The sequence below is a fragment of the Ctenopharyngodon idella genome, chromosome 4 (assembly GCF_019924925.1).
Source record: "Ctenopharyngodon idella isolate HZGC_01 chromosome 4, HZGC01, whole genome shotgun sequence".
Classification (NCBI taxonomy): Eukaryota; Metazoa; Chordata; class Actinopteri; order Cypriniformes; family Xenocyprididae; genus Ctenopharyngodon; species Ctenopharyngodon idella.
The window spans coordinates 26,658,276-26,679,492 of NC_067223.1; the positions used below are offsets into that span (position 1 = coordinate 26,658,276).

Genomic DNA, 21,217 nt, shown 5'->3' on the forward strand with positions numbered 1-21,217 from the left:
CAACAAAGTTGTGTAGCTCATTTTATGACTTATCTGAGTGTAAGACTTGATTTTCCTGCTCAGACAAAAACTGAGATCAAGTGCCCTGCAATAAAATAATAAAACTCATCTGGCAAGAAGATCTCAAAGAAGTAAGAAAGGACAACGCCTTGCCCTAACCCCAAAAGGACAACGCCTCACCCACCACACACACAAACACACCTTCCCTTCCCCTTGACTCAAGTCACTGAAAGTTTTTCCCTTTTTATGTTTGGTATTATTTTAAATGTCTCAGTGCGATTGGTAAAATGGTCTCAATTTCACTGCAGTCACTGGTATTATGAGGAAGACTGAAAACTAAAGAAAATTCTGTCCTCTTTTTGGGTGGTGTCTCTTCTTCTCTCCCCCCAAAGCAGGTGTTGGTGTAGTAAATATTTATAACCCTTTTGTTCTGGTCCTGGTATAAAAGGTAAAGTGCACAGCAGTCATGCGGGATCTTCTGTAGCCAGAGGCCCCCACACAGGGATGGGCGAATGTCTGAAGACATTCACACATCACTGTGTGTATGTTATACATTTATTATTTCTGAATTGGCTTTAATTGGTTATTTGTGTAATTGGCACGATACACTTTTGCCGGACAAATAAAATGTTATATTTGATTTACTCTGGATTCTTCTGAAATCATTATGATCAGTAGATTATTGGAGTCCATATTTCCGCAAATCTGCGTCAGGATCGATTAAAACTAAAGGTTCAATGAAAGGAGCATGTTGTGCATCATGGGACCTTTTGATTTTTGTCTATCAACTGGCTTAGCAAGTTGCAGTACCGTTGCAGTACCGTGACTAAGTAAACTGTATTTTTGTATGAACAAGCATGTGGCGGTTTGACTCAAATGCATTAATAAACTCTGCACCCTCTGACTAAGATCAGAACTGGCGAGTTTGTGATCGTGAAAGGCAATCAATGGCCAAAGTGACTTTTCTAAGTGATATGGTTCCGTAATGAAAGAATAATTGAAAATATGAGATACCCAGAATAATCAAATATCTAAATTAATAAATAACAAATGATTAATTTCTAATTGGAAACACAACCTAAGAATAAGAATAATTTGAAATTGGAGTCATATTAAACGAGTGAAATTAAATGAACTTCACAGAGGCGCTGAAAAGACATACACGCGTTAACCTTCGCCCAGGCCGTCGGATTCCGTTTTTGGGCCGATGGTGAGTTCCTTACAATAGCATCTCTTATACAGTATCGGACCCCTCATGAGTGAGAATTGGGTGGAAAAGTCAATTATTATCATGTTTCAGAGACATGGCTCTCGATAATGTGGGAGAAACAACAATTTTACAAAAGAAAACTTGTAAATTGACATTTCTTCGACTTTAATCGGTCCTTTTTTAATTTTGGTTTATAAAGATGCAAAATGTATTAAAAAAAATTTGAAAAGAAGTTAATATTTATTTTGTGCACATAAAATTTGTGTATTCGGTTTTAATTTAAATTTTGGTATTCACCATAGCATTTAAAAATACAACAACCGTTCTTTTTTTGTTTTTCTTGATGTGGTTAAAAAAACGAAAAGGAATGGACGCAAAAGTACATGGACCAATTCATAACCTGTCACCCCCAATTCAATATTTGTATTTTCTTCCTATATTTCGAGCATCAGCATCGTGAACAGTGAGCTGCTCTGCCTGCTACACAATTTTCTCCTCTTCACATCTGTCTTCAGCGTCTCTGGCCTCTTGTTAACAGCCGTTTACAGACTCAGACATAATGTGGGCTATTTACTTTTAGCACTGTCCCAGTAGCTCCCTAAAATAACATAAAGATGATACAAAAATACAGTACAAAGACTGTAGCTATGATATTTGTCTTTCAAATGCAGTGAAGTTAAATTTGTAATGTATTTCTGTAATCATATTTCTGTTATTTTCGCGAGCTGCTGGAACAGTGATAAAGATCGACCAGTCGATCGCGATCGACGGGTTGGCGACCACTGCTCTATGGTTTCCTGGTTTCCTGGCTGGTTTCTTCAATCTCTAGTAGACACTGCTGGTATTTTTTTGGCAACTGTGGTGGTGCTGAGTGTCGTCCAGGTGAGGTCCTCCACTATTTGCACACCAAGGAACTTAATGCTGTAGACTCTTGACACAACAGACCATAAACAGTTAAAGGAATGTGGGCGGCTCGGGTTCTTCTGAAGTCAACAACCATCTCTTTAGGTTTTTAGGTAATTTCCATGAAGTATCTTATGTACTTTCAACTCGTTAAAGGATTTAAGTTTTTTAGGTACTTTCCACTCATTAACATTTCTTTAAAACAGGTAAATAGCAGTATCAATATCCAAACAAAGTGAAATTGATTCCTACATTTATTGTGGGGGTGAATGGGAGAGCAAAAATGTTGCCCCCTCAACTAGATAACACTATGTGACCCTGTTTGCTACAGACAAAAGTTTTTCTTATATATAGTTTAAACCAGGGAAATAACATTTCCTACAACACTGCGTACAAGTTTTAGAAATTAAGGTAATGATGGAACTGGACAAACTTTTCTGCCCTGCAGTACAAGTGTAGTAATAAGGATGCAGTATTGCTGCAGATAGTAAAAGTCCTGATTGTCAATAACTTGTGTTCTTTGAGTGACTGTCTGAGACTGATATCTAGTGGACGTTTTATTATCAGTGACTTTACAGCAGGGTTCCTCTTTCTATTCCTGGAGAGACACAACAGAGTTTAGTTAACTCAGTAGGAATGAGGCTCTCCAGGACCAGGAATGAGGAACCTGGGTCCCACTTTATATTGGACGGCCTTAACTACTATGAACTTACATTTAAATTAATCATTTGATACAATGCACTTGTTGTGTACATGCGTGTTTTTATATTGTAATTACCTGCATAAAATTACATCTGTAATTACATTTATAATTACATTTTTGACCCTTCTCTTACACCTTAACACTCTGGATTCGGGAAACACGCCAGCACGTTTTGCTGGATTTTTTTCACATAGCAGCAAAATCAACTTAAAATATGACAAAAAAATATACTTTTTGTCATAGAGACAGAAGTAATATATCAACTGAAACTAGAATGTCTTCTTTTATTTGTGTACACTCAGAGTAAAAACAAAATGGGTAACACTTTATTCTACAGTGTCATTGTTACATATGTTACATATATTTATTGTAGTAATAACTAGAAATTATGCATAATTACGTGCATTAACCCTAAACCAAACCCTCATCCTAACCCTAACCCTAATGTAAGTACATATAGTTATTATTACTCAGTACTTAAATGTATAATTACACTGTAATACTGACACCTTAAAATAAGGTGTAACCACAAAATGTTGTGTATGTTAGTTTAAAGAAAACTAACATGATGCGTGATCTGTCGTCTCCCTCTGAACAAAGTCCATTCTGATAGTCCTCAGAAAATGAACTTTAACATATGTGACATATGTCTAAAGAAACGTTGAAATGTCAGGTTTTAAATCATGTAAGTCAAATCGAAAACAAATATTCTCTGTTTATGTAATCTATATGAAAAGAGAAGGTTGTCAGACGTATGCGAGTCTGCTCATTATCCACTAATTCAGCCACACCCACGGAGAGTGTGCCTATTCAGAAACAAATTCTGAGGCCATACATTCAACAGAGTAAACACCCACATCAGCTCGGAAGGCTTGAGATGCGGTGAAGAATAATTCTAAAAGGATTTACCTCAGTGGAAGAGCTAGTTTCACTATTTATTTTGAGGATCAACTAGATCGAGCCATTGATTGTGAATGGTAAGGTTTTTTTTTATTCTTTAGTTCTTTATTCTAATTGCAATATAGTGTCTGTTTTGAACCGCACTGTTTAAATATGAATCCTGCAAGTTTTGTGTGTCTCAGTGTGAATTAATGGGGCAGATCGACTTACATTAGTAAATTGCCATGGATATTCCCAAATTATATTGCTATACTGAGATGAGTGAAATCGACTTAAATATGTAATAAATACTGAAATAAAATGTGTTAGCAATTTATTAAACAGCATATTAATATTTAGGCTCTATAATATAACAAATATAATCTATGAAATGGCAAAGAGGTAATATGAATGTTTAGATTCTTTGCATCACAGAAATATATTTTAAAGTATATTAAAAAAAATGTTATTTTAAATTGTGATAATAAGTCACAGTATTGCTGTTTTTTTCTATATTTTTGATCAAATAAATGCAGACTTGATGATCATGAGACTTATTTCAAAAACATTATAATTAGTAATGCATCCAATCTTTTGATCGGTACTGTAATTTAAAATACAAATACCAGGTATTTGATGTTCACATCTCTAAACAGAATGTATTTACAGGTATAACTGTGGACTCAAAATGTGTCTTTGACTCTCATTTAGATAGTTAATTATATTTTATATAAACTTAAAACAAAAAATGATATATTTATTTTGTAATTGCATTCCTTAGTTGAGTCAGCCACATTCCTGACCTAATGGCTCATTATGTGGGTATTTTGTATGCATTTTGAGGCCTTATTTCAGTGACTTATTTTATTTTTTTCAAAAACCATGCATATATGTGGTTCTCTCAAAATACAAACATGTACATACTTGTTTCTCACATCATTGTGGCTGAATACAGTGATTCCAGTTGAGTGGCCTTGTAAGTGGGGAACCCCCCACCCCACCCCACCATGAAAAACGAAACTGAAGAGAAAATGAAACTGAAGTTGAGCTGCTGAATGATTCTGTCTCTTCAGTCCTAGAGCTGCTTTAGCTGAAAACACCATGCTGCCTGAAGTGGTGGAGAGTCCGAAGAAGAGAAAACTTGTGGACTGTTACACTGGAGATGGAGATGTGCACTATGACGTCTGTACTGGAAGAAAACACAAAGCTGTCAAGTCCTGTCTGGATTCTGACTGTCAGAATCACCATGAAAAACGTGAGATTTTCTTTAAAAGAGAGAGACAGAATCTGACTGAAGCCACAGGACGACTGCAAGAGATGATGTGCCAAACACATAACAAGATCCTTGAGGTTTTCTGCCGCACTGATCAGAAGTGTATATGTGTGCTGTGTACAATTGATGAACATAAAAACCATGACACTGTATCAGCTGCAGGACAAAGGAAAGAGAATCAGGTAAGAACTATAAACTAAATATTGTAAGTCTGCAGAATGTCATGTATCAAGTTGTTGTTTTAGTCAGCATCATCAGAAGGTGTCAGTGGAAAGTGTCATTACACTTTGTGGAAGCATCTGTGTCCTCCCCAGGATGCTTAATTAACCCTCTTGAGAAGTCTTTAGTCACCTTCAAGCAGAAGGTTGGTTTGCTGGGCAGGTCAAATCTCCATAGGTGAAGGAATATTTCCACTGATGATGCTCCATTGCATGTGAGACACCTAAACAACTTCTGAATGACCATGCAACACTTTCAACACATGAATTTAGTATTATTGTAAAATGAATAATATAGAGTTGTTGGTTAAACAGAGTCACATAATTAGTGAGCAGGTCTCATTTAATCACCAGATTCTTCACTACCACTGTGACATGGCAGTGGAATTTAGACTTGGTCTGAATGAATTAAATGATAGGTAGCTGAAAATCAATTTAACTAGTATATTTATCAGTGGTATGCATAATTAAAATATCACATCATTTATCATAAAAATACACAATTTCATAATAACAATTATAAACCTGTCTATATAAGTTGTTTCAATTGCAAATTGTACATCAAATGTACAGATGATGGTTGTGAAAGCTAAACTAGAGATTTACAGAGATTTTAAATTTGATGTACAGGCTAAATCACACAGGAGCTTGGTACCTATAACCCCCCCCCCCCCCCAAAAAAAATACTTGGGGAAAACTAAGGCAGGTTTTATGAGAGGGGGCTCTGGTGTGGCAGGTGTGGCGGCCATGGCATGGTGAGGCTCTGGCGTGGCAGGCATGGAGGGAGCAGGCCCTGCCGTGGCATAAATAACTGACATGAACGTAGGGGCATGGAGACAGTCTGATGAGGATGGTACTGTGTGATTGTGGGGCTCCTCATCCACAAACCCCACAGTAAATGAGGATCCACTTATAAGCAAGGCGTGGTCAATGTACTGGGCCAGGGAAAAATGAATTTTTCCCCCTGGCAGCCTCGAACTAACAGGTTCATTTAGTCCAAACCGAAAAATGTCTTTTAGGGCAACATCATTGAAATTTACCAGGTGGCAGAGTTCACAAAAGTCCTGGACGTAGTCTTCAATGGTGTGATGGCCTTGGCGAAGAGTCAAGAGAGCAACTGCTGGGTTCATGGTGTGGTCATGTATTCTGTAACGGAGAGTCCACTGGAGGCGAGTGTAGTGAAGAACCCAAGTGCAGTTTATTGACATAAATCCAAAACATGAACGTGAACAGGAACAAAAACAATGATGTGACTTGACATGGCTTGGCTTGATGTGACGTGACGTGACTTGACTTGACTAGACTTGAAAACAGATACTACACTCACCAAAAGCAGGTTACATAAAACAATACATGACCCAAACAAGCAACATGAATCAAACTACAAAATAAAAGACATGAAAACATGAACAAGAAAACAAAACCAAAACAAGACATTACAGACTGACACGCCCATTATTTAGTTTCTCCTAAATCAGCAAGTTAGGAGCTACTTTTGAATACGGCCCCAGATCAGTGTTCTGCTGGTGTTTGATCATCAGAGAATTCTTGGGGATTTCCGCGCTGAAATGTGTGTAATTTTACATAAAACAGAAAGTGTATTCAGGCCCTGAGTGCTCTAGCACCCTCTAGGCAGTTTTGCTTGTTTCCACTAGATTTCAGAAAAAGAATTTTGTCTTTATCATGTTGTATGCTAGAGTTATTCAAATGCACCTGATGGGAAGAATATTATTGTAGTAATGTAATTTCTGCCTACCCAAATCTAAAGTCTCCCCATTATACAGTGGTTTAAATGCAATATCCCAGTGTCATTTCACAGAAAACCCTTTGAAATGACAAAAACACTGTTGAAAGTGATAAATATTATAGTATATGTTGCCTGTGCTATAATAAACAAACAAAAAACAGGCACTTTTTGATTGTGATCAGTTGTATTCTTTCAGAAGACACAAGATTCTATAAATTATAAAATAAATGTGGTCTATTAAAATCTAAAACAGGATCTACATCCTAAGGATTTATATAACTCCTTGCTGAGCATCACCTGTCTGCCTTCTGGAGATGTGATGTCAGCTGTGCAAGCTGATGCTTACTAATCTTCAACAGAAACTTAAACAAAGAAATTTTGTTTCATATGTACTGTACTGTAATCATATCCATTTCACAATATCAAAATGTGGATTTACTGAAATGAAATTTTACTGAAATTTTATTTAAGATGTATACTTGCAGACTGCTATGCAAGCAACCTTGCCATATCCTAAACAGAGTTTTGACTTTTTTTTGTCAAATTTGACTTCTTTTTTTGTCAGATTGGTTGCTGTGCTTTCACATTTCAACGTAATAATAATTCTATCAAAAATGAGTATAAGCATTGTAAATGCAGTATATACATACCTAATGTGCTGGTTCCTCTTCAATAGCGTCCTTGTCTCATCTGCGCCACTGGCTGAGGCAAACATCGTTTTAGTTTAGCTTTCTGAGATCTCTTTTATTGATGTCATCAATCCTTTTCCCTTTCTAGATATAATTATCAAAACAGTCCATAAACTATAAATCCTCACAAAAATTTGCTTACTTCAGTCAAGCCAGCCGCTGTGTGCCACCCTCAACCCCAAGAGAATATGAAAGGAGGACGAGGTGGATTTAATCTCCTCACTCCCCAAAGAAACCTAATGACCAGGTTGACAGAGGTCTGGACGCGGGTGCCCCATCTCTAAGAATGTCGATCCTTTGTTTTTTGTGCTGATATGTGAAAGGTCATCGATTAAAAGATCAAAATTCAAAGTAAAGTTCACGTGGTTCATCGTTTCAAAGTATAATAATAAAGTAAACTAACAAATAATAATAAAACGTCTCGGTTATGTATGTAACCTTAGTTCCCTGAATAGGGAACGAGACACTGCGTCAGTCGCTATGGGAACACCTCTACATGACTGCGTCGTCCAATAGAGTGACGGAACGTCATAGGCGGGTGACGTCACTGACCAGGAACTATCAAGCCTACCCGAAAACACACTCAGCTTCTGAATTCTGAAGCAAAGCGCTTACGGGCATGCCGGGAGTATAGCAGGGCGACACAGCGTCTCGTTCCCTATTCAGGGAACTAAGGTTACATAAGTAACCGAGACGTTCCCTTTCAAGGGAACTCGTGCTGCATCAATCGCTATGGGAACGACAATCCCAACGTCATAAGAGAAAGTGACCGTTCATGTGAAGCCAAAGCGCCAACTCATGATAACACCTGCGCTCCTAGAGTGGAGCCGAGGTCTAGCTCGTAGAACCTCACAAATGTGTGCGGTGAGGACCAGCCTGCCGCATCACAAACATCTTGTAGGGACACACCCGAAATTAAAGGCTTAGAGGCAGGCATACTCCTTGTAGAGTGGGCTCGAACAGCCAAAGGTGAAGGCTGACCAGCTGACTCATAAGCAAATGAGATGGCCTTGAACACCCACTTGCTCATTCTCTGCTTGGATGCAGGGAGACCTTTCCTAGGTGACCTGAAAAATACAAATAATTGATCTGATTTTCTCCACATGGCAGGTCTGTGGACACAGGCATCCAATGCCCTAGCCAGGCACAGCAGATTAAGCTTTTCCTGGTCCGACGTCATAAATGGAGGAGGACAGAAAGCCTGCAGCACAATAGGTCTCACAATATTAGTGAGAACCTTTGGAATGTATCCCGGTCTAGGATGAAAGAAACCTTGACCATACCGGGCACAAATTCCAGGCACGATGGAGATACAGAGAGTGCTTGAATGTCTCCAATTCTTAAGAGACGTAATAGCAAGGAGAGACACTGTTTTGAGTCTGAGAAATTTCTCGGGAATCTCTTCGATAGGCTCAAAGGGGGCTACAGAAAGGCCTTGTAATTCAACGGCCAAATCCCAAGTCGGTACTCTTGTGCGAACTGCAGGTCTGAGCCTCAAAGTGCCATGGAGGAAACGAGTTATAAGCAGGGTGTCTCCCCAAAGATACCCCACTTAAAGAAGCATGGGAAGCAGCTAAGGCTGCCACGTACACCTTCAGTATGGAGATAACCCTGTAGAAAATCTTTCCTGCAGGAATTCCAGCACCATGCCAATGGGGCAGTTAACCGGATCCCAATGGTGATTTTCCCACCATGAAGTGAATAATTTCCACTTCAGGGAGTAAAGTTTCCTCGTGGAGGGAGCTCTGGATTGGAGAATGGTTTTAACAATCTCAGTTGAGAGACTGGAGCTTATGAGCTGGGCCCCCTCAGAGGCCAAGCCCACAGCTTCCATAACACCGGGCAGGGGTGAAGGATCGACCCACTCGCCTGAGAGAGAAGGTCCTTCCTGATTGGAATCTCCATCGGAAAGCCGTCTAGCAAGGACATGAGGTTCAAGAACCATATTCGGGCCTTCCAGAACGGGGCTACTAATAACAATAAAAACTGGGAGCAGCGCAATCGGAGGAAATGCGTACAGCGGCAGCCTTGGCCACGGCTGTACCATAGCATCCAGCCCAAAAGGTTCTGGGTTTGTATTTGAGAACCATAGTGGACAGTGAATCGTCTCTCGAGTCGCAAACAGATCCACTTGGGCTTCGCCATAGTTCTCCCATAGGAGCTTCACCACCTCAGGATGAAGTCTCCACTCCCCGTGCCTTGGCCCCTGCCTCGACAGAATGTCTGCTCCCACATTCAGGTACCCAGTGATGTACACTGCCCTGATTAGAGAGCAGTTTCCCTTGGGACCACAGGAGGATCTGATGAGCCAGTTTGTATAACGGGCACGATCTCAGACACCCTGGTGATTTATATATGAGACCACCGATGTGTTGTCTGATCGAACTAGTACATGATGGTCCCTGAGGTCCGAAAGGAAGTATTTCAGAGCTAGAAACACCGCCAACATCTCCAGGCAGTTTATGTTCCACGAAAGATAATGGTCCTGCCAAAGACCTTGAACCGAGCGACCGCTCACGATCGCCCCCCCCAGCCTGTGATGCATCTGTCGTTAGTGTGACGCAACGACCGAGAGCTCCCAACACAGGTCCCTGGAACAGAAACCAAGGTTGCTTCCATATAACTAGGGCACGAAGGCATTGCCGCATGACCCTGATCGTTCGAAAAATACCCTTGGCTTTGAGCCACCACTGCAGTGGTCTCATGTTCAGCAGGCCAAATGTATTATGTTGGACGCTGCTGCCATAAGACCTAACAGTCTCTGGAACTGTTTTACAGTGAGTGACTGGCCTAGCTTTATGTCTGAGACGGTGGAGAGAATTGATGTTATGCAAGCAGGAGATAGACGAGCACGCACGACATTCGAATCCCACACCACGCCTAGATAAGTGGTCCTCTGAGCTGGAGAAAGCACACTTTTCTTTGCGTTTAATCTCAACCCTAACCTTTTCATGTGAGCAAGAACAACATCTCGATGTTGAACTGCCATCTGTTCTGATTGAGCCAGAATCAACCAATCGTCTATGTAGTTAGAATGCGGATGCCGTGCATACATAAAGGCATCAGAGCCACGTCTACACATTTGGTGAAGGTGCGGGGTGACAGTGCTAGTCCGAAGGGAAGAACCCAATATTGGAATGCTTCGCCCCCGAAAGAAATACTGCGCCCCGACATTGAGGCGGGGTTGGCAGAGCACCCCTCCTGAGGGTACCGAAAGGCAGACAGGCACCAAATAATGAGGTGAACGCTGTCCGGCTTCGGAGGGGACCACCCTCAGTATCCTGATACCTCTGGCGTTCAGGATTCTTCGACGAAGCTCTTAGCAGCAATGACGGTCCTCAGATCCGTCTTCCCCTTCAAAGATTTCGCCTGCGAGTGCTGCCCCGCCTCCTAGCTCCTTGGAGGGGGAGTATGGGTAGCAACGCTCTGTCTGGTGTTGTCTGTGTGAGAAGTTCAGCAGCCGCCATAACCGTGTCTTCTCATACCTAACACATCACTGTATGATGTAAAATATATGGTATGAGACAGGCTTATTCCACGACCCCGACACCTCAGTGTGGAGGTCGGGAAAAACGGTAAGCTGTGATGTGGAGGTTGAGCTCATCTAGATGGAAAAAACTTTCATCTAATTTTTCTTTTGACTTGCAGCTCTTGTTTCTCGGTTGGCCATTCAATATTAAAATCAAGCATGAGTAAAGACCTCCACGAACTCCTCACTAACAAGAAAACTGAAGTGGCAAGTCTTCAGCTTCACCTGTTTCCACACTAACAACATTCAACTCCTCAGAACTGGATCTCATCAGTGCAGCTGTCTCAACTGGAGTGGAAGAAACCGCAGCGCATGCTTCCTGACTCCGAATAGAGACATTAAATCAACAGGTGAGGGCTGAGATAGGGCAGCACCCATCTCAAAACCCTCTGTTAGATTCATTTGCGAACCCCACGAGATCAGGTGCCGGTCTGTAACATAATCACAAGCCATGTGCTCAAATGAAACAATACACGAACACACAGCTGATGATAACGCTCATAAGCCACGTGTTCACACAAAACATAACAATATGAAAGCATGCAGCCAGTGAAAAACACAAGCCGCATGCTACGCAGCACAAGACAAAATATAACATGAAAGCACGCAGCCAGTGTAAACAAACCACGTGCTACACAGCAACACACGTGAATAGTAGAGTGTACAGCCAGAGCAAACTCAAAACTGCACGCTCACACGAGAACGAGCAAGACTGAAGTGACTCTGTCATTATATCTGTCAGGGTTCAGAGTATGATGTGACATCTTTTTATTGGTGTGTGCTGCAGAAGCAGCTGAAGGAGACGCAGAGGTCGTTCCAGCAGAGGATCCAGCAGAGAGAGAAAGATCTTCAGCAGCTGAGAGAGGCTGTGGAGTCTCATAAGGTGAGTCTGGAGAAGAAGAGAAGTTTGAGAAGTCTCAGTCAGGACTCACTGAAGCCACTGTGTGATTGTGATGTGTGTCCTAACAGCGCTCTGCACAGACAGCAGTGGAGGACAGTGAGAGGATCTTCACTGAGCTCATCCGCTCCATTGAGAGAAGCCGCTCTGAGGCCACACAGTGGATCAGAGATCAGGAAAAGACTGCAGTAAGTCAAGCTGAAGGAAGACTGAAGCGACTGGAGCAAGAGATCAATGATCTGAGAAGGAGAGACGCTGAGCTGGAGCAGCTTTCACACACACAGGATCACATCCATTTCCTGCAGGTAACAGAGATCTAGAAGAACAGGATCATAGTGGACTTGAGCACGAGACTAGTGTTGGCTCCACATCCACCTTTGTCGAGTTCGAGTTAAGGCCAAGTCCTTAAACAATTGAGTCAGAGTCCAAAAGGGGCAGAGTTGGACTCAAGTCCAAGTTCTTAACGGCCGAGTTGAGTCCGCCTGAGTCCATAAATTAATTCAAATGAAAAATAAATGAAATATTTGATTGCGTTGTAAATATTTACCTTTTATTAATATTTTAACCTTTCAACCAATGGCAATATAAAACCTGTAACAAAATACCACTATTACATCTTGCCATTGCCATTTAATATTTTTATTTTATTTCAATAGAGCCCCCGTTTCCTATAAAAAAATGGTTTCAAAGAAAAGGGATTTAGAGCTATATGTAGAAGTTTTATTATAATATGCATGAAAATAAAAATTAGCCCGTTTATTATTGCATCACACTATATTCAAGCTGACATTTCAATTACTTAATGTCTCTCCCCCACATCTAAATAGGCTGAGAGAATACTCAGAGTAGAGATAAATCTATCAGCTAGTCATAACAAGCTTCAAGCTTTATTACAGTGCTTAATATGCCTATGAATGACTCATTTCTGACGAGCTGTAACGAACACTTAAAATGCAATGTACTGTTGAACACAGTCAAGCACTAAACCAGGGCCATATTGCTTTTCAGAAATACAAGCGCTTTGACTATTTTCTGAGTTAAGCGTGCACAAGGTCTCATGATGAGACCACCTTTGCTAAAGACACGCTCTTCTGGTGCAGATGATGCTGGTATAGACAGCACTTTTACTGCAAGAGAGTGGAGCTGTGGGAATCTCTCCCTGTTTGTAGACCAAAATTCAAGTGATGTATTTGTGTCTGTGTCTTGAATGGCATCAAAGTACTTATGTATCTGTACTGAAATGCATGCATCCTTAGCTGAGTGGCTCAGGTGCTTGTGGGCTCGATAGCGAGCTAGAAGTCGTGGGCATTTGCCAGGAGGAGAATCTGTGGTTGCATCAGCATCACTGTTAACTTCTGAATTCAGCATGTCTCCATCTGCTGTGGCCTCAACCTCTGCAGTCAAAGTATCTGAAAAATATGAACATATGACTTTGAATGCACACTTCATATTGGCTGCGTTATCAGTAATAACGTACCTGACTTTACTTGCTATGTTATATTCATCAGTGATCTTGTCAAATGCCATGGCTATGTTGTCTCCACTGTGTCTGCCACAAAACCTCCTACAGCCTAAAAAAAAAAAAAAAAAGACTCCAGCTGATTTCCCTTTTGGTTTAATCCATGGCCTGTAACGCCAGAGAAAGATCGCATGGTTTGATCAGACCATATGTCTAATGATGCACTGAGGCAGCCTCATTTCTGTCTGCACGCTTTAATTGTGTGACTGTGCACAAAAAAAGCTGATATATATTTATTGTCATATCGCCCAGCCCTAATAATGTTATTTGGATTTAAGTTGGTATTAAAGGTTTTCATAAGCAACTTACCTTTATTTATTCATTATTCATTGAATCTGATGATAATGATGATAGCATAATAATCAAGGAACTTTGCTTCCGTACCATGGCTGCAGCAGGGGCAATGATATTATGCAGCTCCTGTGACCCCGTTTGCACAGGGAGCGTGCCTTGCAACCATGGAGACATTTGTGAGAGACGCTGTGTAATATCATTGCGCCTGCTGCACCCATGGTACGGCAGCAAAGTTCCTTGATTATTATGCTGGAATGAGAGTATAGTTCCTAGTCATATCGGCCTAGAAAATCACAACTTTTCATTTTCTGTCGGTCTTAGTACACGATGTAACTACAGAAGAGTCAAGTTTTAAATAGGAAAAATATTGAGAAATACCCGGAGATCAGCTGAATGGATTCAAAAATGGTAAAACTAAACTGTTAACTAAACTCTAGGGGAGATGGAAAATGAGCCTATTTTCAAAAAAAGTGGAGTGTTCCTTTAATTATTGATGAATGTATAGTCAAACACTGAATATGCCGAATATAGTTTTGTAAATTATTAGTTCATCATTAAATAATAATGTATAACTGAACATTATTGTAAAGTGTTACCAGATAATATTATTTAAAACATTTCTTATTAGATAGATGTCAGTATATTACCAACCTTTAGATTTTGTTTCTACATGTGAATGGATCACTTTCATGGGTTCTGAACAATTTTGTTTTTGGTTGTACCCAACGCAACATTTGTTTTTTTGTTGCTGTCATTCATTTTTTAGATATATAATTTCAATATACACTAAATATTTTGATTAATGATCGCTGTCTTTCTTTGGCTGGATTGTGGAGAGTTACTAAAGATCAACAAGAGCTGCTCAAATCAGACAGTAGTGCAGGTTATTGGCTGAAGTGTGGAGGTGATGAGCTTTGATTTCTGTTTTCTGTAGAGTTTCCAGTCTCTCTCAGCTCCTCTTGAATCTACAGACGTAAATGACGATCCCTTCAGTTCTCTCTCCTCTTTTGATGGCGTGAGAGAAGCTGTACTTCAGTTTAGAGACAAACTAGAGGATTTCTGCGAAGAGGAGCTCAAGAAGATCACTGACAGAGGTAAAGTCCATATAAAAAACTCCAACAGTGAAGGTTGTACAGTACTGTATCATAGGACTTATTCAAACCGGCCAATGGAACGTTCGAACACTAAGCGAGTTCTTCATTGTCTGTCATTTATTCCATTTATGTTATTAAGCCATCTGCTGAGTCAAGAGCGCATCACTGATCATTATTCGCACAAAAATATTTCCTCAGAACATGAGTTCTGTTATTTAGAACACCATTTAAAGTGGAATTGTCACGTGCCAAGTAATCCTTGTTGTAGTTTGCTAGATCAGATGGATTCCTCATGCCAGAAATATTAAAGGGTCATGAAACCCCCCTGTTTTAGCCTGGTCGTTCACACCTCTGAGTTGGAAAAAGTCTGTTAAAATAGGCGTGTAAAGCTCTGGAAAAGTGGGAGTGTAGAGGGGGGGGAAGAGGGGAGAGAACAACCAATGAGGCACAGACATAGAACACACTCATTATACAGAATAATGGATATTAATATATGAGCACGGAGAAAATGACAACAAACTCCCAAGCACAAGGGAGAAATGCGAAAGAATATTTAATAGGGCTAATAATAGGCTACTTTGATTATGTTTACAAGGACTGCACTCAAAATCAGTCTTTTGTCTATTAGAATAATCGTCTCGTTGCGTTCAGATAGGCTACAACACTGTATCAGTGTCCAGTTTGCACATATAATTAATTTGAAGAAGACTTGATGAAATATGTGTGCATAACTACACCGTGCTGGTTAATGTTTAGTGCAGGAGAATGTGTTAAATAAAAACTTTAAACACGGACACTTTATTCTGTATGAGCTATGTGCCACGTGACTAGTGTTGTTAAACAACGCGAAGCTCCACGCTGAAACTGATCATATGCGCGCTCCGTGTGTATATCATAACAGTCGTATTTTTCATGCGTTCGTATTCAAACTCCAGTTCTGACCACATCGCGAGCAAAATACAAACAACACGTGCTGCTGCGCTTAAGTAAACATAGCCTACGGCTCGCGTTTTTGAATGCAGCTAGAGCAGGCAGAGGTGAATGAGCCGCACTTTTGTGACATTTGAATTCTCTGCTATAATGCGATCTCATGCGAACATATTTTCCATTTGTGCTGGTAAAACAATCTGCATGCACACAAACCTCTGCTCTGGTTGTGTCGCAGGAAAACGTCTCAGGTTATGTATGTAACCATGGTTCCCTGAGAACAGGGAACGAGACTCTGTGTTTACCGTATATGGGGAACTGTCACTCGTGACAGAAATGCCAAGAATCACACCACTCCAATCCTATTGGCCGGCGACAGCCTATGACGTCATTACAGCGCGAACCGTGATGTATAAAGGGAGCACCTGGGAAAGCAGTCAACACCTACTCATCTTTGAGGGACTGTTCAGCAGGCAGCCCGAAGCATGGCAGTGAAACGCAGAGTCTCGTTCCCTGTTCTCAGGAAACCATGGTTACATACGTAACCTGAGACGTTCCCTTTCAAAAGGGAACTTTAACTCTGTGCATTCCCTACGGCCAACAGCCCAAGCTGAGCCTAAAAGAGGCCATCCGCAGAAAGCCTTCCAAGGCTGCTCAAGGCATTTGTGACCAGCAATCCGTGGAAAGTGGTCCCTTAAAGGGAATGTGGCCAGGAAACCAAACGGAACCCTGGCCAGTCACTAGAGGGGAACGAAGTCACCCCCAACGCCACCAAGGAGGCCGTACTAATCTAGCGAAAGCCAAACATAGTCTGGGCCAGCCCTGTCTGATACACAGAATCTCCAAAGCGCATTCTTCAAAGAAGAGAGCAGATAAGAGCGACTGCGAAAGAGCAGTAAGCAACTCAAACCCACGCGCAGAGATGGGCATCCTGGAGAGTGGAACTCAGCTGAGCGCTATGAACCCTCATATTGAGTATAATCCACTCATCCTAGGATCTATTCAGTGTCTGATTAAAGCCTAGAAAAAACCCTGGTACAGGGGAGCACAAACCAGCCTAGGGCTAGAACGGGAGACTTCATAGAAGTCTACAACCAATGACCAGCTTAGGGAGCTAAGCACAATTACGCAGTCAACCCAAAGGGAAGTACGAAGCTCAACCTAACAGACAGACCATACTGTAGGCACATAGTCATGGAGGCCGACCAGAAGGGGCCTACAACATAACCAAAGTTCTTACAAATGAACTAATATAACACCAAGAACCCAATTCAAATGGTGGTATTCAGGATTCGAATGAAAACATAGCATGATGAGCACATGACCAATCAAGTAATTAGGTAGCTGTGAGTGCCCACGAAACAGTCCGTCCAACACAATCCAACGAGCAGTGTACTCGGTAAAAGCACCTTTTTACTCTTTAAGCAAAAGAAGGCCCCATGGGCCTATAACCTCAGCAGACACGTGGCATCAGCTCGTGGCAGCGTTATCAAGCTCCAGGCTAAACAAACCGACTACAAAGGAGGTCATCAGTCAGCCAGAGCCCTGGCCAGCCAGCGACACAAATCCCTTTTTACTGTTTTCAGTAAAAATGTCAGAGAAAACACAAAAAGGTACATGCCAACATGCTCCCAAAGGAGGCCCTTAAAGCGGCCACTAAAGTTCTAGGAGCAAAATAGAACTGAGTAACAAACAAGGTAGCTACTTAGCTCAACTGGAGCTAAAGGAAACCAAGCTCAAGGAAGCAAATGCATAAAACCAGACAAACAGTTGGTTTTAACACAAGATCTCACCTTGAGAGGCAAGCCACTCAGAAAATGTACTCAGTAAAAGCACCTTTTACTCTCTAAGCGAGAGGAGTACAAAGCCAAACTCCAGCGTGATACATAGGAGGCCTGTGAAGGCCTACAACCCGTAAACACGCGGCATCAGCTAGTGGCAATCATGACCCATCCATGGTGATGAGTCACATAGAAACCCACACAAAGCTGTGCCAACATGCAGACTGAAAGGAGGCCCTGGTGGGGCCTTCGACCTCCATGAACACATGGCATCAGCCAGTAGTAGCTTCATGACTAAGACCAGCCAGCAGGCCAAGTACTTGAGAAACCCCTTAGGTAAGAAAAGTAAACACTGCACCGCAGAACTCTACAAGAGGCCTGACCTAGGGCCTACTCATACAGAGTTGTGCGTGGCCGATGGCGGCGTGAGTCATAAGACAAAACTCAACCATGGAATGAGTCTAGATATAACCAACCCAGCTGGGCCAACACAGAGGCTACAAAGGAGGCCTGGCAAGGCCTACTACTTTTAGCACCATGTGGCGCCAGCCAGTGGTCATATACAGGACCCGAGCTCAAAAAAGGGACCAGCACTAAACCCTAAAGTTACTGAGGGTAACTAGCTTACACAATCTGAACTTAGGTGTACACATTCCAACAGGCAATGTACCCAGTACACATAATATGCTTTCATGGTCTAAGGAAGGCCTGCAAGGCCTGCTACCTCAAACAACATGAGCATAAGCCTGAGGTAGTGCTAAGCTAAGTGAGCACCAGCCCAGCTGGGCCAACATAGAAACTGAAAAGAAGGCCTGGCAGGGTCTACTACTTTCAGCACCATGTGGCTCCAGCCAGTGGTCATATATAGGGCCCAAGCTCAAAGGGGACCAGCTCTAGACCCAACAAGCTAATTGTGGGTAACTAGCTACACAAACTGAGCTAAGCCTACACATTCCAACAGGCAATGTACATAGTACACATAAACATGCTATCGTGGTCTAAGGGAGGCCCACGAGGCCTACCACCTCAAACAAACATAAGCATAAGCCTGAGGCAGTGCTAAGATACGTGAGCCAACTCGTGATCGTAAACCAACAGCGCCCAAGAAACAAGCTGTATAAGAAAGAGGCTACCCATAAAGAGCCAACAATCTAACAGCATATGTAAAACAGCTGCTGTGGTCATGATCGACTGGGAGCTAACAGAGATCATTTCTATTCTACCAGAATAAGACTCTCTACACTCAACCTGAGTGTGCAATCCAACAGGTGATGCACTCAGTGAAACACAAACCCTAACCGGGGAGTACAACAAAACACCACGTTCATAGATAGAGGCTAAACACAGCCTGCTATCACAGAAACAGGCGCTAACCTGTGGCAGCACTAGAGTAAGCTCACATATATTGAAAAGTATGTAGGGCTAAAGCTTAGAACCCAAAACAAACGCAAATGCTTTGTAATACATGCCATCCAAATAGGATAAATGCTTTCACAAAACAGATCTGAGATCTGTATTGAACGCTTGAGACCGAAAGCTAAAAACATTTAGCACCGTATGCTCAAACTTGAATAAAATTCAAGGGGCTCATGTGAAGACATTATAGGCATGACAAAGTTCTAAAAAGTGGGGCCTAGCAGCAATGCATAACTTATCTTCTCAAAGATAAGGGCCTAACACCTGGGAAAAACAGCACCAGGAAGGCTAATAACAGCCTATAACCTTAGCTGTTAACCTCAGCCATAGCACCTACATTTTCACATCGAAGGGGAAATGGGCATACGGCCAGCAACTCCCTCAGGAGGAGGCCAGAACTAGGAACTATACAACCTCAGGGGGATAGTAATAATAAGGGTGATGTGACAAACAAACACCAAACACTGCAAGCAAACAGTGTCAGGCGGCCGATAAGCCGTCCTGCACACAAACAACTGAAGTGACGAGTGCTAACTCAAACCAAACTAAAGTATCAGCTGAGAAGCTACTCTAACATAGGAGGCTACAAAATAGCGGCCATAAAGCGGCCTGCATGTTTTGAAAACTAGCCAACATAATGCTACAGAGATCAGAATTATTGGCACCCTTGGTAAATATGATCAAATGTGACTGTAAAAATAAATCTGCATTGATTATCCTTTTGATCTTTAATTAATAAAATTAACAAAAGTCTAATCTTTCATTGAAGAAAAATAATTTAAAGTGGGGGGAAAGTCACATTATGAAATAAATGTTTTTCTCCAAAACATGTTGGCCACAATTATTGGCACCCTTTTATTCAATACTTTTTTGCAACCTCCTTTTCCCAAGATAACAGCTCTGAGTCTTCACCTATAATGCCTGATGAGGTTGGAGAACACCTGACAAGAGATCAGAGACAATTCCTTCATACAGAATCTCTCCAGATCCTTCAGATTCCCAGCTCCATGTTGGTGCTTCTTCTCTTCAGTTCACTCTACTCATTTTCTTTAGGGTTCAGGTCAGGGGACTGGGAAGACCATGGCAGAAGCTTCTTTTTGTGCTCAGTTACACATTTTTGTGTTGGTTTTGATGTTTGTTTTGGATCATTGTTCTGATGGAAGATCCAACCACGGCCCATTATTGGATTTCTAGCAGAAGTGGTCAGGTTTTGAATTTTTATCTGTTGGTATTTGATAGAATCCATGATACCATGTATCTGAACAAGATGTCCAGGACCTCCAGCAGATAAACAGGCCCACAACATTAAAGATCCAGCAGGATATTTAACCGTGGGCATTCATTGTAAACCCATCTGGTGGTTTTACTGCCAAAAAGCTCTTTTTGTAGTTTCATCTGACCATAGAAGCCGTTCCCGTTTGAAGTTCCAGTCTTGTCTGACAACTGAATATGTTGGAGATTGTTTCTGGATGAGAGCAGAGGATTTTTCTTGAAACCCTCCTGAACAACTTGTGGGGATGTAGGTGCTGTTTGATCATTTTTTAGGCTTTCTGAGACTCAAGACTCAACTAATCTCTGCAGTTCTCCAACTGTGATCCTTGGAGAATCTTTGGCTACTCAAACTTTCCTCCTCACTGCGCATCAGGACGATTTAGACATGTCCTCTTCCAGGCAGATTTGTAACATCTTTACTTAATTGGAACTTCTCAATTATTGCCCTGATGGTGGAAACGGGGATTTTCAATGCTTTAGCTATTTTCCTACATCCACTTTCTATTTTGTGAAGTTCAAAAATCTTTTGCTGCACATCAGAACTATATTCTTTGGTTTTACTCATTGTGATGAATGATTAAGGGAATTTGGCCTTTGTGTTTCCTCATGTTTATACTCCTGTGGAAAAGGAAGTCATGGCTGGACAATTTCATGTTCATGAAAAAAAAAAATTGCTAAAAAAATTTAAATATCAATGGGAATATACTTCAGAGATATTTTACTCATAAAAAATTCTAGGGGTGCCAATAATTGTGGCCAACGTGTTTTGGAGAAAAAACATTTATTTCATAATGTGATTTCCCCCTACTTTCAATTCTTTCCCTTCAATGAAAGATTAGACTTTTGCTAATTTTATGAATTAAAG

The 21,217-nt window shown here is 41.4% G+C and overlaps 1 protein-coding gene across 4 annotated transcripts in view; it reads left to right on the forward strand.

The window, feature by feature from the left end:
• Window positions 1-21,217, forward strand: part of LOC127511084 (tripartite motif-containing protein 16-like) — a 106,420-nt gene that overhangs the window by 77,735 nt on the left and 7,468 nt on the right. The window contains exons 2-4 of one of the 4 annotated variants that reach the window (XM_051891527.1): window positions 11,939-12,034; window positions 12,121-12,354; window positions 14,797-14,956. In XM_051891527.1, the coding sequence (XP_051747487.1) occupies window positions 11,939-12,034; window positions 12,121-12,354; window positions 14,797-14,956 (490 nt within the window). Of the gene's footprint in view, window positions 1-4,698; window positions 5,151-11,938; window positions 12,035-12,120; window positions 12,355-14,796; window positions 14,957-21,217 lie in introns of those variants that run through there. The other 3 variants (XM_051891526.1, XM_051891528.1, XM_051891525.1) reach the window with 3 other exon arrangements.